The sequence below is a fragment of the Lissotriton vulgaris genome, chromosome 11 (assembly GCF_964263255.1).
Source record: "Lissotriton vulgaris chromosome 11, aLisVul1.2, whole genome shotgun sequence".
In the NCBI taxonomy this organism is placed as follows: Eukaryota; Metazoa; Chordata; class Amphibia; order Caudata; family Salamandridae; genus Lissotriton; species Lissotriton vulgaris.
The window spans coordinates 375,912,698-375,930,946 of NC_141699.1; the positions used below are offsets into that span (position 1 = coordinate 375,912,698).

Consider the following 18,249-nt stretch of genomic DNA (forward strand, 5'->3'; position numbering starts at 1 on the left):
TGAACAAGTAATGGATGTGAGAGGTGTGATGCAAGGGAAGTATAATACTGTGGGAAAATCGACAGAGAACTTCTGGTTAAGGTTGGCTGTATGCCATGTATGCTGCATCTGTTCTAAATAAAGGAAGCAATTCTTATTTTAATGTAAGGTATGTGTTATGTATATGGATCCTTGCAAAACGGACACGAATCATATTCATGCATTGTATTACATGCAGTGGCAGCTACCGACCAATTAAACTGGTGTTGCGAACATATAAGTCAATGACAGGCACTGTTACAACACAGATAATAGCAGTGTAAGCTTTCCTAACATACACACAGGAAGTATGGCACAGACAGTGGTGCATGTCACCTTCAGGCACAGAGCTGCAGGGCAGGCAGCACCAGTGTAGACCTCCTTAGGTGAGACAGAACAGATGCAACACAAGTCTCAGCCAGTGGCAGCTCCTACGCTAAGGCAGAGGAGCATTGCCCCACTGCTCCAAAGGAAAAATACATTGATAATAACGTATCGTTATTATCATTGTATTTTTCCAATGGAAGTCAGTAGCTCATGGGGCGGTGCTGTGCGGCACAGGGGTAGGAGTGGTTTGTACTCCCGAAGTGCGCATGACTGCTTGTCCGGTCCTCTTGGGCCGGCCAAGTAGTCCTGTGAACTTTGCATGCTCCCCACCAGGCTGCATTATACAGCCTGGTGGGGAATATGCAGAGCCTCCCTGTACCCGTCTGAGCGCCGAACCACAGTGCTCAGACCAATCACAAACCTACATTGCAGCGTTGTGATTGGCTATGGAGGGCCAAATACAACGCTGCATTGCAGAAATGTGATTGGCTCAGGAGAGCCAGCTGCCCAGGTGCTTCCTGCTGCTGCTGCTGGTTGGGACTGGGACCAGAAGATGAAGAGGACAGAGGAGAGGCGGCCGTCTGGTCATCCGTTTCAGTTATTATTTTTCCATCCACCCCCCCCAACCCCCGCTTCACCACACCTTCTGGTAGCAGCTGCTACTGGTCTCAGCGTTGGTGCAGCACAGAACAACAGCAATTCAGACTTCCCTAATGTGCTGCAATATTACAACACAAGCAGCAGCTACATATGCTTCCCTCATAAATATAGAACAGCTAAAGCAATGGTGGTAGCAGTATACGGTTCTCCAACATGGAGAACTCAACTGATTTATTATGGGAGCAGTCGAGTGCAGTAGCACTACAAATGCAAGCTTTATTACTCAAACTGGACAGGTGGGTGTTAATACAGTCTCTCACCAGAAGAATAGCCACTGGTCACGTGGTAGGAGCACTGCAAGCTTCCTTAAATATGCATAAGATGTATAGCACAAGCAGCAGTGAAATATCCCTACCCCAGATAACACATAAATCAAACTACAGCACACAAAGCACCACAGCCAGTGTTTCTCACGTGCATACAGGTAAAGTTCATTGCCTTATAATGCAGACATCTGTTAGATACAGAAGTAGTGCTTGCATTTCCTATACATAGAAGCTACAGCCCAGCAGCATTGGATGCTCTGCTGATGTGTTCCTTCTAAAAATAGTCTGTTGCCTTCACTGGTGGACTTCTGTTGGAATTTGTCTAAAGGCATTCCACAACCAAACTTTGACCAGGTGAACTTGGCCTAAACTGGTACTCTCTTCTGGAACCTGTGAAACCAATAGGATAAAGTGGAAGATGCACTTCTTCAGGATTGATTATAGTACTTGAATTATTTAAAAAATGCAACAGTTTCATTGGCTCAGGTACCCCCAAAATGTCATCAATATATCACCTCGGACCCCACAAGTTATAGATAATCCCAACACCAAGGAAGCTTTGCACATGATTGTTGGACAGACATATTACCAGCCGCTTAACTTCGCTAATTGCAGTTCTCCTTCTGGGTGGGGACAAGCCTAGATTCCTGGAACAATTTCCTCGTTTCATCTGCGGTATACAAGGACTACAAGGAGCTGCCCCTGTGCACAAGAAATATACACAATACCCAATTTACTGAGGATCAGTACTAGATCATAGAGGACCCATAATTTCACTGTAGCTCAGCTGACCTTGAAGAAATAAGACCTCAGAACAGAGACACATTGGCCATGGAGCTGCAGAGAAAATGTAAATAAATGTAAATGTAGTATACTTGTAAAGCGCACAGCTGACCCATCTCGGGGCGTCCCGGCGCTGTATAACGCTGTGGAACCCTTCCTGGCTCTCCCTGTGAGTTGCCCCTCCTGGGCACCCCCAAGGTGAAGCCAGGCATCCCAGTGTTGTTGGGGCCGTTGTGGAGATTAAGCAAACTATTGCCCAGAGTTGCAGCGTGGGACCCATGATTAAAGTAGGCGCCGAGGCGAGAATTATCGAGCCCGCGGACATTGAGCCCAAGACCCTGCCGCGTCGGGACTTGAACCCTGGTCCCGGGCCTGATCTCTGCTTCAGGGTCTGCCGCTTCGAACCAGTGAGCCACACTTCTCCACTTCTCCACGAAGCTTGGTGGAACTTCACTAGTTAGTCTGCATCATTCCTGTCTCACTTGTTTCCAACAGCCCAAGGCCCAGAGGCTACTGAGAGCTATTTGCCTTTACCCACCCCTCACATGGCTGTGGTCCCACTGGTTGACATCAGCTCACTTTATTCTGTAAACGTTGCACCATCCCTCTAGTCCTTATGGTTCTAGAAATATTGCCACTTTTAATATTGCTTGATCCCTAGTCTTGAAGTCCAGTTCCAAATGGAAACTGGTGGAGCCTGGGGGTGGAATGAATGGTACCAATTCCTGTGGGTTCCCTCACCATCAGAAAACTTTGATTGCAACTGGTAGCTTTTGCGATACAGAGCCCTAAAGATAGGTTCCATCCGGAAACTTCAAAGTACATACTGTACTACTATTAGCTCTGTTTCCTTTGTCAAAATTAAAAATATGTATTGGACATTACCTGGTTTCAAAAACAAATTACTTTTGTACTGACAGGACTCCAGTAACTGGGTTCCCAGACATTTTATGTGGACACCCAGACATTGAAAGAACCCTGCACTACACTGTTTACTACATTGAGAAAGACTATTGTTGTGTGAGTGGTGGACACTTTCGTTGATTGATACATTCATTGTGCCCTTGTTCCTGGGGTAGTGAGTTCTTTAGGGTAACAGTTGGCTATTTTCTGTGGCTGGAGATCCAGACCACTGAGATGTTCAGTATTGTATTTCTACTTCTTCATTTCCCCATCGGGGCACTATGAACCTTCTTCAGTTGAAAGTCCTTCGTGTTTGGGTCAGGTTGATACCAACCTGCAAAAGAGTGGACACACTTCCTAGTTTTGCATTAGGTGTACTATAGTAGCACGCCATATTTCATACAAGTGCTTCCATTCTGATTTCAGCCCACAAAAACCCTTCTACATCTCTAAAAGAAACAGATATGGCTGGGTGCCATATTGAGAATTGAATTTACAAAGCTCCCCTGTCACAGAAGAAGTATAAAGAATGACGGGTGCCCAGATAGATGGGTGCAACTCACACATGAGATTCACACACTTTCTCCACCTTAGTGCTTAACACACCATAGTGAAGAAACATCTCTCCTTCTGCTCCATCCTGGGCAGAGATACCTCAACACAGCCTGAATAATATAAGCTTCCCACCCACTACGCCCCCCCCCCCCGCCGGGGAGGTGTTTCTATAATGTCCCTCAGTTTCTTGCATCTTGACAGGGGAGGCTGAGGTTATCGGCTCATGTTATGTATGTTTTTTGATTGGGTTACTGAAGATTGCAATGTCTTACTACCACACTACTATGTTATGTCTGGCTGTGAATAGATTTACAGCGTACTGTTGAATATATATGTACTGTACGACGTGTACCAAGGTTTGGCTGCTGCTGTTAATGCTATAAAACTTTAATAAAGATGAGTTTTAAAAAAAAGGTGGTCTAAAGGTCTGTGTCAGGATATGGCCCTAGGGATCCCTTTGCTTAGCAAATCACTGGGACTTTATTTTTACTCCCTTTCAGCAGCTGATCTTTGTGTGGCAATGCCACTTGTAAATTTGTCCACATGTTGGGGAAATCACCACTGGCAAATACTTTACACTAATGCAGGTTCTTCAGTATTCATCACCCATGTGCATTGTGACTCGAACTTCTGCCAAGCTCTACCTTACCTAACCTACCTCCAAGGCTTATGATCGGTCCTAACCACAAGCATTGTTCCTCATTTAAAACTTGGGGCCTCATTTATGAAGGCTTGTAACACTTTTACGCCGCCGGTGTGCCACGTTTTGTGACACAGCGGAGGCGTAAATAATGCGCTACATTGCGCCATATTTGCAAAGTGATGTGTCCAAGCAGATGTGTCACTTTGTAAATGCCTGCACTACAATATACCTGTGTCAGGTGTAATGTATGCAGGGTGGGCGTTCCCACCTGAAAAAGCCTTGTAGATGTGGCTTAGTGACATCTATCAGATGTCACTACGCCACTTCTAAGAAGCTACTGCATCACAACCTTATCCCTGCCTCAAAGCAGGCATAAAGGTGATGCCGTGTAATGGGAATAGGACACCCCCATGCATTGCTGGAGTTGTGTCATGCTTAGGACACAACTCCAGCAATGAGTGGGTTTTGGGCCGACAGATACATCAGAATTCCTGCCATATCTGTCATTCCTTGCGACATGGTGTGCCGTACAATAAACACGGTGCATCCTTCATGCCGTAAGGAGGGTGCGCTGAAAAGTGTTGCATCGCTGCTTTCACGCAGCGATGCAACACTTTTCATAAATGAGGCACTCATTGTTTTTTTTAATTGTTTTTTGATAACCCAATGCAATGCTAAAGCCTCCTTCTTAATCACAGGATATTTTTCTTTTGCCCCTCTCAGTTGTCATTTGGGCAAACGCCATTGTATGTTTCTTGCTATTCATTAGTTACCTGCATTAAAACCACATCCAAGCCTGTAGCTGTGACATTTGCGATGCTTGGGATTAAATCTGGACTTGAAGTCAACAGTGCGCCTATTACATCTGATCGCCATTCTTCCCACTCATGCTCCCCCCTCCTACCATTAGCCACCCCTTCTCTCATCCTATAACCATAGCTTGTCTGCATACTCATGAAAATAAGATTGATGACCAAGAACAGCTTGATCATTCACGACCAGATCTTCCTGTGCTTGACTGTCCCATACTCTCCCTGGTTCCAGGGGAAGCAGGTTTCGTTTTTTCCAAAACCTGAGTGCAGACCCTCATTCATATTCTCCCTCAGAAACACACTCAGTGAACTGACTTCTTTGCCAACTTTCATAGGAGGTAGAACTCGACTGTCCATCATGTAGAACAATTCCACACTCTACCTCACCTTCACGCCCACTCACACAGCACACATACAATAGCACCTGAGCTGCAACATTCTTCAAAAACACATTTGTAGGAGACACTCTGATAAAGTCCTGTGGAGAGTATTTTTTATAAGAGTTACTTTTCTATTATGTTGCAGAGAGGCCTAGGAAAGTTATGCGGGGGCATATAGGAAGTTGTTTGTAAGGTTGACGTTATGCATATTGCGAATCTGCACCAGATCACATTTTCTCTCATGCAGTTTCCAGTAGGTCGAATCCACAGACACTTGAAGACTCGTACGAAAAGACACGGTCGTGTTGGTGCTAACGCTGCAGTCTACTGTGCGGCAATCCTGGAGTATCTCACTGCTGAGGTGAGTAATCAGAATCTTCCCCAGATAACACCCATCTAGCCTTACTATACTCTAAACATGTTGCAACAGAGACAATGTGTGATTTGTATGGGGGGAATGTGTGGACGCTAATGCATAGGGTGTGGCGGCGAGGATCTCTTCTTTGCCCCTCTGTCCCCATATCTGGTTTTGCAAAGTTTACGTTGTTCTCTTTTCTTTTTTTTCCACAGCCACTTGCTTATTGGAAGTTATCTCAAGGGCCTACACTTTGCGTATTCTAAACTGACACTTTGGTGTAAATGTAGAACTCGTTTTCCCAGTGTTCAGTAGTGATATACCTATTTTGAGAATGGTGGTCACGAGGCAATCGGGGTACTTGGAGGTGTGAGAAACAATACCTCGAGCCACTTGTGAAGATGGAATTTCACAATTGAACTACAAGCCAAACAAAAATCTGTTTCATAAAGAAAAAAACATAAGTTTCGACCTAGGGTTCCCTTCATGTGTAGTCTGCTTACGGGCAGATGCTATGGTCTACTCAGCAATATCACTCTACTGAGGGGTGAGAAGAGGAACCTCTCCTCTAATATGGACATGTATGTGCTCCACAGTCGCCACTGTCTTCTTAGTGCATATGTGATGACGTCCTTTACAGTAATTTAGTATGTAAAACCGTGCAACTATTCCAGATGCCATATTGTGGGGTATGCCATAATCTATACCAACCCATATTTTAAAGCACCTTTGTTCCAGAATCATATTGGTTTGTATGTAAAGGCACCACTGCTGTGCAAAAGTCCTTATTGCCTAACTATGTCAAGTATCATGACCCTACTTGAAAACATGTTATCCCAGTAAGTGAAATACCCATGCAAATGGCAGAAACCAAAATATGTGAAGCTCCATTACAGTGCGAAAACTCACAACACCTTTGTTTGTCCGTCACCATTGCGATGCCAGGATCTACACTGCCCAGAACTGGACTGTGCCATTGTTGGGTCAGAAACTAGACTACCCCTTTTTCAGTGCAAGCCCCATTTCCACCATGCTCACAAACTCTATGGTGCCAGAAACTATATTGTGGTGTGACGTAAAGCACAACTTCTGTCCCAGAATCCGTATTTCCCTTTAAGCAAATCTTCTTGAAGGGAATCCGTTTTACCCTACTAAGTAGCGCACAACTGTCATGCCAGAAACCACAGCTCCCCAATTGTAAAGTTCTATGACTCTGCCAGACACCCCAGTATGCCTGTACATGAAGCCCCTGTGCAATGCAAGTATACACAATACATGTCCCAATTATATAGGAATGGACGGCATCGTTGTCATATGGCTCAAGAATATAAACCCCATTGCCAGCATGTTTCAGAACCCAAAAACACACTGCTCATTCTTCTTTCCTTTCCCTTCCACTCTCCAGGCTCTGGGATGCATTGGGCTCCAGGGACTGCTGTGCTGCAGCTCCGGTGAACTTGAAGCCAGAGGGCTGCCCACCCTACCTGACCTGGATGCACCCCGCTCAGTATGGACTTTCATTGATAGACCATAGCCAGGGCTTCCTTCGTTCTGTTTCCATTACTTCCATTGTTGCTCTTTCACTTGCACAGTGCCACCGTTTTACAGGATGTGTGTTCTTACAACCTGAAGAAACAATCTTCATGTAAAAGGGTTTTGCTTTGAGTCTCTGGAGCAAGTGGGCTAGATCCGGCGCTGGCAGGAAGCTGTGGTTTGTGCGAGGCTTGTGTACTTTCAGAGGTGCATCATTGCAGCTCATTCAGCCCTAAAGAGCACCTTTGCTTGCAGGCTTCAGTGGAAATGTCAGAATAGCTCTTACCCTGATCTATCCTGGAAAATATCTGTCTTCTCCAGCATTGTATCTTTCACATATTAACATGCTTGCATCATTCTCCGTCGTCAGGCCGGGAATATTCAGTAACTTTAAAAAGCAGTAAACAGTTTGAAAATGGCCATAGGTCTTAACAAAACTGTCTGTTTAGTAGCAAATCCTTCTTATTTGAAAGAGCCCAAACGTCAGCCAATGAGGTGGAAGAGCAGAGCTCTCCTACCCCCCTTAGGTGCCACTGTTGCTTAGATTTCTACCACACGTCATGGGTGAGGGAGTCCCCGAAAAGAGCTCTGCTCTAACCTGTGTTTGACCTTAAAACAATTCTCAACACTTACTTCATGATTCCTGGACTTCAGCTAGCCCTATCTTCAGCTTTCCTCACACTTTACCTTCTTTTTAGGGAATTTCTGGGATTTTCAGCTCAACACGGGCCCAAGGGGGACAGTCAGCTGTCAACAACTGTCACTATGACTAATAAAGAAAGGAGGTCTCTTTTCAAATACTGCTTTGGCCATGCTCAAAATACGACCCTCATTACCAATGTATTGACTGTCTTATTCTGTGCACAAAGGGTCACAATTCGACATTTGTAAGTCGGTAGTTGAGATTTATTGTATAGTGGATAATACCTTTACAAAAAGATTAGAAGAAAATAACCAGAATGCAGATAAAACCATGTATAGATATCACAGGTGCAAATGACTCTAGTTCTGATAGGTCTTAATATCTCTTTTGCAGCAAGCTCTTTAGGAAAGAGATTAAGTGACAAACAGAGAAAGAGGCCTCGGACCTGATACAGAAAAGAGCATGAAAAATAACTAAGGAAAGGTGGAGTGGTTAGAACATGGGAGGATGTGGACATAGGAGACGAACGGGGTGCCCCCCGCTCACTCGATTCCAATTTCACAGAGTGAGACTTGCTCTCAGAGACTTGCTAGGGGATGATATGGCGGAGCCCCCAACGGTGACGGTGTATGACTATGTAGTAAAGGCCAAATCCCCTGCTAAGCTCATCTCGCGACTTTACCATGACACACTTGCCGAAAAAACGACACATTATGCCAAGCCAAGATTGGCCTGGCAAACAGATATAAAGCAGGAGCTTACGGAACACCCATGGAAGTATTGCTGCGCAAGCATTAAGAGGATATCTCTAAATGGCCGACATCGTTTATTGCATTTTAAATTTCTTAATCGAGTGTATTATACCCCGGAGCGGCTGTGCCGATACGGTTTGCGCGAGTCGCCTGGTTGTGAACGCTGCTCGGCTCAGACAGCTGATTTTCTGCATCTCGCCTGGCTCTGCCCCAGAGTCGCAGATTTCTGGAAAGCTGTGTTCGAATAAGTAAATGAGGTTTGCGGCTTATCACTGTCTCCCACCCCGCGGCTAGCGCTGCTGGGTTATTCTAAGGATATCGCCCCGGAGCATCGCGGGCTGGTTGACCTAGCTCTGTTAGTGGCTAAACGCTGCGTAGCACTTACCTGGATGAGAGGGGCGACACCTACGCTCTCCAGGTGGTCCCGAGATATGCTGTACTGCTGCACACAGACGGGACTATATAGCGAGCTTATGCCTCCCCGAAATCGCCCCAAGAACTATTGGTCGCTGTACATGGAGAGGAGATCGGTGGCGGGAGTCGAGGACGCTAGGGGCATTTGGTCTGACTTAGAGACGGCACACGCACAAGTGCGGACTGAGTCAGGAACGTAAAGTGCATACAATCTGGATTGTCACTCTTGTGGTACCCCATTGTTTAAGCTTTGCTGTTGTTGTTGTATGAAGAAGATGGGTGGGACCCTGACACAAATGTTGGAAACCTAATGAGGAGGTGCTGGGGAGTGATGCATGCATATTGAAAAGTTATATGACTACTGTACTGATAATGCTGTCACCGGATCTCTTGTTGTTTGACTGTACTTCTTTGATAAGCCAATAAATACAATAATTAAAAAAAATAACTAAGGAAGGTGGACAAAATTCTTTAAAAACGTTAAAAAATGGAGGACAAAGTTCATTACAAATAGTTAAAGCAGCAGACAAAGTGGGTCCGACTTGACTAAGACGCTGAAAACAGTATTCAAATGTCACGTAACACAGAACTTAATGTGCAGCAATCGGCTAAGTCGAGATGGACAGTGGGCGGGTTCTCTTGCTCGAGGTGTGCCGTGTGCAGTCAAAAAATAAATAAATAATAAGTTCCAGAAATGTGACGAGTTCAGCTGGCCCTCTATATGCAGATAGTAATGGCGGCCGGTATGAAGGGAGGAGTTTTGGGTGTTTGAGAGGAAAGTGCTTCAGTATTAGTACAAATGGATGAGTCCAGTTTGTTTAATCAAGTTACTACAACATGTCAGCTATATATAAGTTAAATAGCAGGGGGCCAGCACGCAGCCTTGCTTCAAACCAGAGCTCGTGGGGCTCTTTCTTGAGATGCAAGAGCCATCTCATCATTTAATTCGAACCCAGCTATTGGGGTGCAGCTGTAATATTGCTCTCAGTAAGTCGTCTGGCAACCCCCACTCCCGCAGTTTACTCCAATTGTTAGTCATTTCCCTCAAAACATTTTAAAAGACAATGAGAGGAGGTTGGTTCTTCATCTGACGGAAACGAAGAAAATTCCCCCTTCCTAAGAGAATACCTCCTCCTCAGGGGATGAATTAGTGAAAAGTGCTGCACCGAGAACTTCCATGAATTGGTTCAAAAAAGGAAGCATCTCGAACTTCCGGATCTCGAATTTACAATAAAACAACCTACAGCCACATCCTCTAAAGATAAGCATGGATTCTCCTTTGAGAGATTGTTCTAAAAGTGCACCGATCAGCCACTGATAAAGATTTCAGAAAATCCTGCTCTTGTAAAGAGCTCTGATTTATCTGTCTCACCATCATCAATCAACACCTCTCCAGTGAAGTCTAGTAGTGCTGCTTCAGCCAAGACACCGTCAATGGCTGCACCGGCGATGACCAGATTCTTTTTCGCGAAGATGGCACAGTTGATGACTAGAGCATTGTCTATTAAGACAGCATTGTTGATGACAAGGGCCTCGTATACAACGATACCATAGACAGCAGCATGCTTTTTTCCATTTACCCATGAAGGTTTCAACTCACCAACCTTCTCAAATTCTGGATTCAGAATTGGAAGCTAGCATCAGTGATCAACCCTCAGATACCTGGTATATCCCTGCACAACTGGATATGCCCTTGTGGCAGAATTTGAAGAGGCTTATTAGAAGGAAGCGGGATACCAGGAGATTGATTACCAACCTTATGAAGAGGGTGGGAGGAATTTGTTTTACTAAGAGAAGTGAAAAGATGCTGAAAGTTCTCCAAGGTGTTGCAAACATTATGGCCAACCCCACTACTATAAAGAACGCCAGATGATGTAAGTGCCCATTGCTTTAATGACTACTCTGCGAAAAAGTGGTGGGCACTTTTCAGAAGGAGCTCCCTCAGCAACCCCCCTGTCCATCCTTCAACCACTAACGGGACTACCAGCAGCACCACCTCTTCCGGATGCACTGTCACCTCCTCGAATTATGCCTGCCTGTCCCACCTCAACCAATATTAAAGGTCCCTCCTCCTCCTTTTCCTCGACGCTCCCCTATTCCACCAAGACCTAGGGAACTGGGCTAGGAGTGTACCACAGATTCTGACCAGTTCTCTCATGCAGAGGAGGAAGTTGAAGTTCCTGAAGAAAAAGAAAGTTATAGAATCGCCTGTTTCCTTATGTTGTTGGAAAGGGCAGCTAAAAAGTTCAACCTCCCTATGGCATTAGTGGTCATCACTGTTTTCTTTATGACGTTAAAGAATTGCCACGGAAAACAAGACAGCCAGTCCCAGTTAAAGATTTTGTGTGGTCAGAGGGTCTCTAATTGATGCAAACTCCGGCTATGGTGCAATCAGTGGTACCCCACTTGGGGAAAAAATACAGGGCCCTGGAGTCGGTCCCATCATGTTTAATAAGCCACCACAATTGGTATCCTTTATTATGGAGCTTAGGAACTTAGCAAGGTCGGTCCCTCAGTCTTTGCTGTAAGGCACTGGACTTTACTTTTTCAGTTGTTAAATGGGATTCGTGTGGCTGTGTGCCTTGGAGTGTATCCACCTCCAATAGTAAGGTGAGAGGGTCCTCCCTGGCTCCTCCCATGGCCATTTCTTTCTGTCTTAATTGTTGCTCCTTGGTGAAACACAAGCATGCATTTTTGATTGTATCTCTGATCAGGTGCCAAGTACAGTTTTATTTTTACTGAAACCTGGCTTACGAGAAACTCGGAGTCAGATATTTTGTTAGCTATACCACCAGGGTGTGCGATAGTCAAGTTAGTTGGAAAAGATCAAGGGGGGGGGGGTATCACCATTATTTTTTAACAGTCCTTTTCATGCACTTTTATTTTTACTGAACTGACTGTAGCTGGCCGGGAGGCCGCCATCTTTACTTTGGCCTTTTCCAGGAATGTTTCTCTCTCTGGGATCCTAATCTATCGCACGCTGGTGCCAGCCTCTACTTTCATCGCATCCTTAGCTGATTTTTTGCCACCTTTAGTCTTACACTGTTCTAATTTTATTATTGTCAGTGACCTCAACCTTCATTTTGAGAATGTGTCCTGTCCAGTGATGGCAGGGTTAGGCACTGATTTGGAAGGCCTTCAGTTATCACAGTTAGTCTCTCTGCCAACACATTGGTGTGGACATATATTTGATCATATTTTCTCCAACTGTGTTGGGCTAGTTGCTGATCCTCCTGTGCCCCTTCCATGGTCATATCATTTGGTGATTCCCTTTCAGGTCCTTATGGGCTAATCTTTGTCTTTGGATTAAGAGTTATAGCTAGGAATTGGGCTGAGGTCACCAGAGTTAATTTCACTAGTGCCTGGCCATGAATCGGCTCAAACTTGGAGATTTTGTTACGGTAGCCAAGTCTCAGGTAGAAGACTGGATATCTGGGGCTCTGGATTTAATTTCTCCAGTACTTGACATGTTAGCACGGAGAACTAGGCCCACTGCGGAATGGTTAACGGAGAGCTAGCTACACTCAAAAAGAACTGTAAGTGCTGTGAGCATATCTGGTGTAAATATTCTGCAGAAGCCAGCAAGGACATCTATTGCTCACCTGTAAAGATTTATCATAGGCACATCGAGCAGGTGCGTTGGGAGTTTTTGCCAATAAAATTGCGCTGGCTCGAAACTCTTCCAGATAAATCTTTTCTTTTGTAAAGTCTTTAACCTCGTTGGACAGGGTCTCTTCACTCATTCCTCCTTCGGAGGACAGATGTAATGCCCTTGACAATTTCCTTTTGGATAAAGTTGCGTCCTTATATTCCTCTTTCCATGAGGCCGACAGAAATGTTCCATGCTTTGAAACATGTTTTGAGCCGTCTATGGGCCATGACAGACTATTACAGCCTAAACCGTTGGACCTTGATGAGTTACAGTCTCTTTTTCTATATGTTAAATCAGGTCCTCCTTCTGCTTTCTAGCTCTAATGTCATCTTGCATGGGGCTTCTGCAGGCTCAGCATGAGACCCATACAACAGGAGCTAGGGCAACAAAGCCAACAAATGACTGGATCACAGGACTACATAGACCAGGTGACAAGAAGGCTCAAGTGAGCGCTGCAATGGTGGATGCTTCCATTGAACATCAATGTGGGCTTTACATTTCAGACCTCAAGATAAAGGACAGTGATAAAAACCAATGCGTCGTTGGGGAACTGGGGAGCCCACATGCAGAAGTCTGGTTGGACAAAGAAAAGATGGTGTCATCAACATCCTGGAGCCAGGGAAAGCAAGACTGTGCAGTAGGTGCACTCAATCATGCTCCATCAGACTGCCACGAATGGGAGCTCCACCAAGAGCAAGTCAACAACATCTTCGTCAAGTGTGGCTGCCCCCACCCTAGAGCCTACAATGGGTATGTCTACATTAGCTTTTTGCAGATGTTCCACTTCATCATTCAGGAACAAACTAAAAAGGACCGGCACAATGACACAGCCCTGCCTGGCACCTTGATTGATCAGGAACAGAGCACTACAATCTCTTAAGGAACCATATTTGACTCTAGCCGTATTATTGGTGGGTAAACCAATAATGGCACTCAGAGGGTCAGTATCAACGCCCATCTTATGCATCGATGACCATAGCAGTGCTCAACTGATGAAGTCAAAGACTGACTTCAGATCCACAAAAATCAGATATAGGGCGCTTTTCCTAACGACACTATACTTAAACATAGTCAGATATAGATGTATAGCTTTGATACACTGTACTGATCTTGGGCCAGCCTGCGTCTTTGTCAATATGTTATTGCTGTCCGGCCAGCCCTGTAATCGGTGTATTAGTACTTTATCCAGGATCTTTCTTGCTCCATCCAATAGAGAAATTGAGCGGTAATTAGCAGGGTTGTTTTTGCTCCCTTTTATGTGGATGGCTACCAGGATCGCTGATTGCCACAAAGTCGAAAAGCTATACTTTGGGTTCTACACAATATAAATCTGGAGGAACTAGATCCAGGCCTGGTACACTGTTCTTGTTCCTGCTGAGCTAAGGTCTCTCCACCTCAGGACCCAGAATTAATATTGTCCGTTATTCACCTACACAATAACTGCTTAAAATGACTTACTCATTTGTTTGGACCAATATGACAATCCAACATAGCATGCAGCTATTCTCAACATCGGAGATAATTCTCCAAAATGTCTTTGTCAGTTGCCTTCATAAGCTCTAGCCTACCATTTACACGTTTTTGTACATTTTGTCATTCTGCAACCTTTTTTCCGCAATCCTACAACAACAGCAGATAGATCTTTGCACTCACTAGATGAACGCCAGGCCATTGGATTTTACATGGCAAAGGTAAAGGATTTGTGCTCATCAGACCAGCTGTTCCATGGGCCATCCAGGAAGAGGAAGACCCAAGTTCAAGAAGAGTGTAGCACATTGACTGTCAGCCTGCATCACCTTCCGCCACAACAAGCCAAAGTGTCCACTCCAGGGCAGAGTGAGGGCAAATTTCATGAGAAGCATGGTGATGACAGCTGCCCTTTATACCGCTGTGCCCCTGAAGACATCTGCCATGCAGCCAAGTGGAAGAGCAGGCTCTCGTCCACCAAGCACTACTGCCTGGATGTCATGGTAGCTGCCGATTGGCCAGTGGAGAAGGCAGTCCTCCCAAATATATTTCAGTAAAGAGGAGACACCTTCCAATTTGATCTATTAAATCTTTGCCCTGCTTGCTATTCTGATTGATGCATGTGAATATATGAAAGGCGCAGTGCTGGAGAATAAATTAGTTTCCTGTTATTCCAGTTTTCCCGGGATAGTACCTTTCGTGTGTTCACATTTGATCCACCCTCCTCCCAAGTCAGAGGCTAACTTCTATCAGAAGGAGGGTAGGAGAGCCCAGCACTTCCACCTCATTTTTCAAATGAGGTGGTTGTGTTACTTAAAACACACAATGCCATTGAGAGCGATGGCCATTTTAACATTGTTTACTGTTATTTAAGGTTACCAGAGTTTTCTAGCCTGATGGCAGGAAATCATTCAAACGTGACTATTTGAAGGATTCCAATGCTGGAGAACTGAAGTTACATGTATGTGACCAATATTCTACTTTATATTGAGGATGGAGCTCCTCCCCTCTTTATATGAGCATTCTAGTTTCTTCTGTGCAGTGCCATGGCCTCAACTATCTTTTGGGAAGTTACTGTTCCTTCCTACGCTTCTCTAGGCAGCAGCAAAAATCTCAATGATATTTGAAAAATTGAGGGATAGAGGGGGAGATGGTAATGATGCTCACCTGATTGAATGCAGGTGCTAATCTTGCCTAGACAGTCCGTTTTCACCATATAAGGGGGAAAGGATGTTTTAGGAGGGCGACTTCTCCCACCGCTGCTTGACTCCATTAGGCTCTTCTGTCTTGTGCCACATTTTCCACTCTAATTTGGCAATACAGGGAGTGTGTTTGGGTAAACAGTGTGGATGGACGTATAGAGTGCCTCCTCTTTCTACTCACGGGTCTGTGTCAAGTGGTACATCTGTAGTATGGCTGTTTCTATACAAAGGCCACACAGGTCACCTACAGTGCTCTATGACTGGAGTGTACAGACACCACCAACACATACCCCTGTGGTGGTTTTCAATAAGTCTGGTGTGTTGTACACAAAAATGGAAAAGAGGGGCTCAAAAAATTTACCTTACCTATGCCACCAAAATGCGTTGAGACTGATCTGCTACTGTAGGCGATCACAACAGGTAACCACATGCATGTGCTCAAAGGTTTATTTGTACTTGAAGCTACATTACTTAAAGCAAGATAAATATCTACCAACTGAAGCTGCGTCCCAGTAGGGTGAGTTGACTATCTTAGACCTGGCGATGTTTTTGGAGTTGTGAACATTTCAGTGACTGCATGCCCTATAGGTGTCCTGAAGATGTGCAGATGGTTTCCCTAACTTTGATGTAGATATGTTTGAGACAATGTTATCCCAGGTGACAAGCAGTGAGGTCCATAGCTACTCCCTGTCAGGTGAACGTTGATGTGAGGGTGCATTGTTGGAGGAAAGCTGTTTTTTGTGAGCCCCACCTCAACTGCCTCATTAAATATGAACAGCCAGAGATCATGCTTTGTCTCCTCTCTTGCCAGGTGCTGGAGCTTGCAGGAAATGCATGCAAGGATCTGAAGATGAAGCGTATCACTCCGCGTCACTTGCAGCTGGCCATCCGTGGTGATGAAGAGTTGGATTCCCTCATTAAAGCCACCATCGCCGGTGGTGGTACGTGCTCCATTTTTGTTTAGTCTGAATAAATCTGTCCTGTTTTATTTATAGCTTATTTAAAAGGCATACACCAATCGGTCCGTTAATAACTGGTTGATGTCATGTTACATGGCTGTGAGCTACTCTACTTTTTCTGTGAAAGATGTAGTCAGCCCAAGTGATGAACTTGGGGCTGAATTGGAGGAGGCAGATAGAGCAGTGAAGGTTGAAGGATTTATTTTATCCCACTCATTAAGGTGTTGCTCCTGAAAGCAACCTTGTAACTCTGGATTGTATGTAAGGTGTGATTTAGAGTGTGAAGGACAGAGTACAAATGCATACCCTGTCTGCCAAACTCATGGTCTGCCAGGATCATATCGAGATGGGTGGACCATAAGCTTTCTGTCATCGGGGCTCTTGTTGCCTCTGTCCACAGAAAACTGCCTCCAGTGGCCTGACAAAGCAGGTCCCTTCAGAGTAAAGTCACGCACCACCCGCTCTATAGCGAACCAATGGCCTGACAGATTTTTTGTCTGTCTGTCACCACCAGGAAACACCTGGTGGTGAAGGACAGAAAATAAAATACACCAACACCCGGTCATCAGTTTTGTGTTTTTCTATAGCAAATGCCCACTTTAAGAGTTTGTATTTGAAAAACAATTTTTTTTCAGAGTTTGGTACTTTGTGTATGGTGACAGTGTTTCTTTTCAATATACTGAGATGACCACTGGCCCGGTGGTCATCTCTAAGTAGGACAGACTACCGTCCATCATGGTGGAGAACGTAAAATCCTCTTCTACCCAGATGTACTGTAGTCCTTCATCTAGGATCTAAATCAGGCCCTCAGTGTTGGCCATGGCAAGTACAATATATGGAAATATAGTTACTTGAAGTAGAAGGGCAGGAATGTCATGAAAGCAGGCAGATAAGCTAGCTTTCTCTTGTGATGAAGAGTAGGAAAAGGTTAAATGAATTCACTTCAATCGGACAAAAACATCAATGCCAAAGCATTGGAGGTAGGCACATGGTGCAAGGGCCTTTTAGGAGTTATCTACATCCTACTTTTTTCACATAGGTTTTGTGTCCTAATTTTAATAAAGTTTTGAATGATAGTAATGGTGATTGGGGAACACATTTGTAGTGGTGCTATGGATACAGCAGTTATTTCCAGTCATGAATACTGCCACAGAATATGCATGAGTCGTTCACACTGGCTCCATCTTTGAGTTTTGAAACTAGATGCCCCACAAAGTCCTTCTTGAGATTGTCTCTTTTGGACCCATTCTGATGAGTTGCTCAGTATGAGAACACAAGAGATTCATCTGAAAACTATTGGTTTAGATTCTCCCATGCCTCAGGAGTGTGGGACAACTTAGTTCCCTGACTCCTCACAATGCAGTCTCTCCACTGAGGGCAGTGCGCCCTGAGGTTAGTCACAAGCCTACAGGAGAATAAGCCAGTAGGGCACTAGCGGTAGAGGACAGCAGTCTGCTCCATACAGTTTCTGGAGACAGCTCTGTCCTCCATATCACTCTCTGTGCATCGTTAGTGTTTTTGAGACGTACCAACACAGCTCCTTATTTCTGTGCATCAAAATATACTACGCCCTTGTCTAGAAGCAACCAACTGAGGGAGTCTGCCCTCATTCGACCAGAGCGAAGTCTTCGACCTCAGTACTTGCCAGAGGTGTCTCTGTGGCTGAGATTTGACTTGCGGTGACATGAGCATCTCTTCACACTTTCGCTAAGCATTATTGCTTGGATTCAGAGGTGAGGAGGGATGGCCATTTTGCACTCCCTGTGCTACAGGATTTCCTCATCTGGACATTCCTTCAGACCCACCACTAGGGAGGAGGGACTGCTTTGGCATCTATTCAACAGATGAGGGATCTAGAAAAAGTTACTCACCTTTGGTAATCTTTCTGGTGAATGTTCTATCTACCTGGAGGTTCCTAACTCATC

The 18,249-nt window shown here is 44.9% G+C and overlaps 1 protein-coding gene across 2 annotated transcripts in view; it reads left to right on the forward strand.

Moving 5' to 3' along the window:
* LOC147679802 (histone H2A.V-like) overlaps nt 1-18,249 on the forward strand; it is a 171,541-nt gene that overhangs the window by 143,635 nt on the left and 9,657 nt on the right. For both annotated transcript variants that reach the window (XM_086944754.1, XM_086944755.1), the window contains 2 exons: nt 5,595-5,708; nt 16,177-16,306. In XM_086944754.1, the coding sequence (XP_086800880.1) occupies nt 5,595-5,708; nt 16,177-16,306 (244 nt within the window). The remainder of the gene's footprint in view (nt 1-5,594; nt 5,709-16,176; nt 16,307-18,249) is intronic.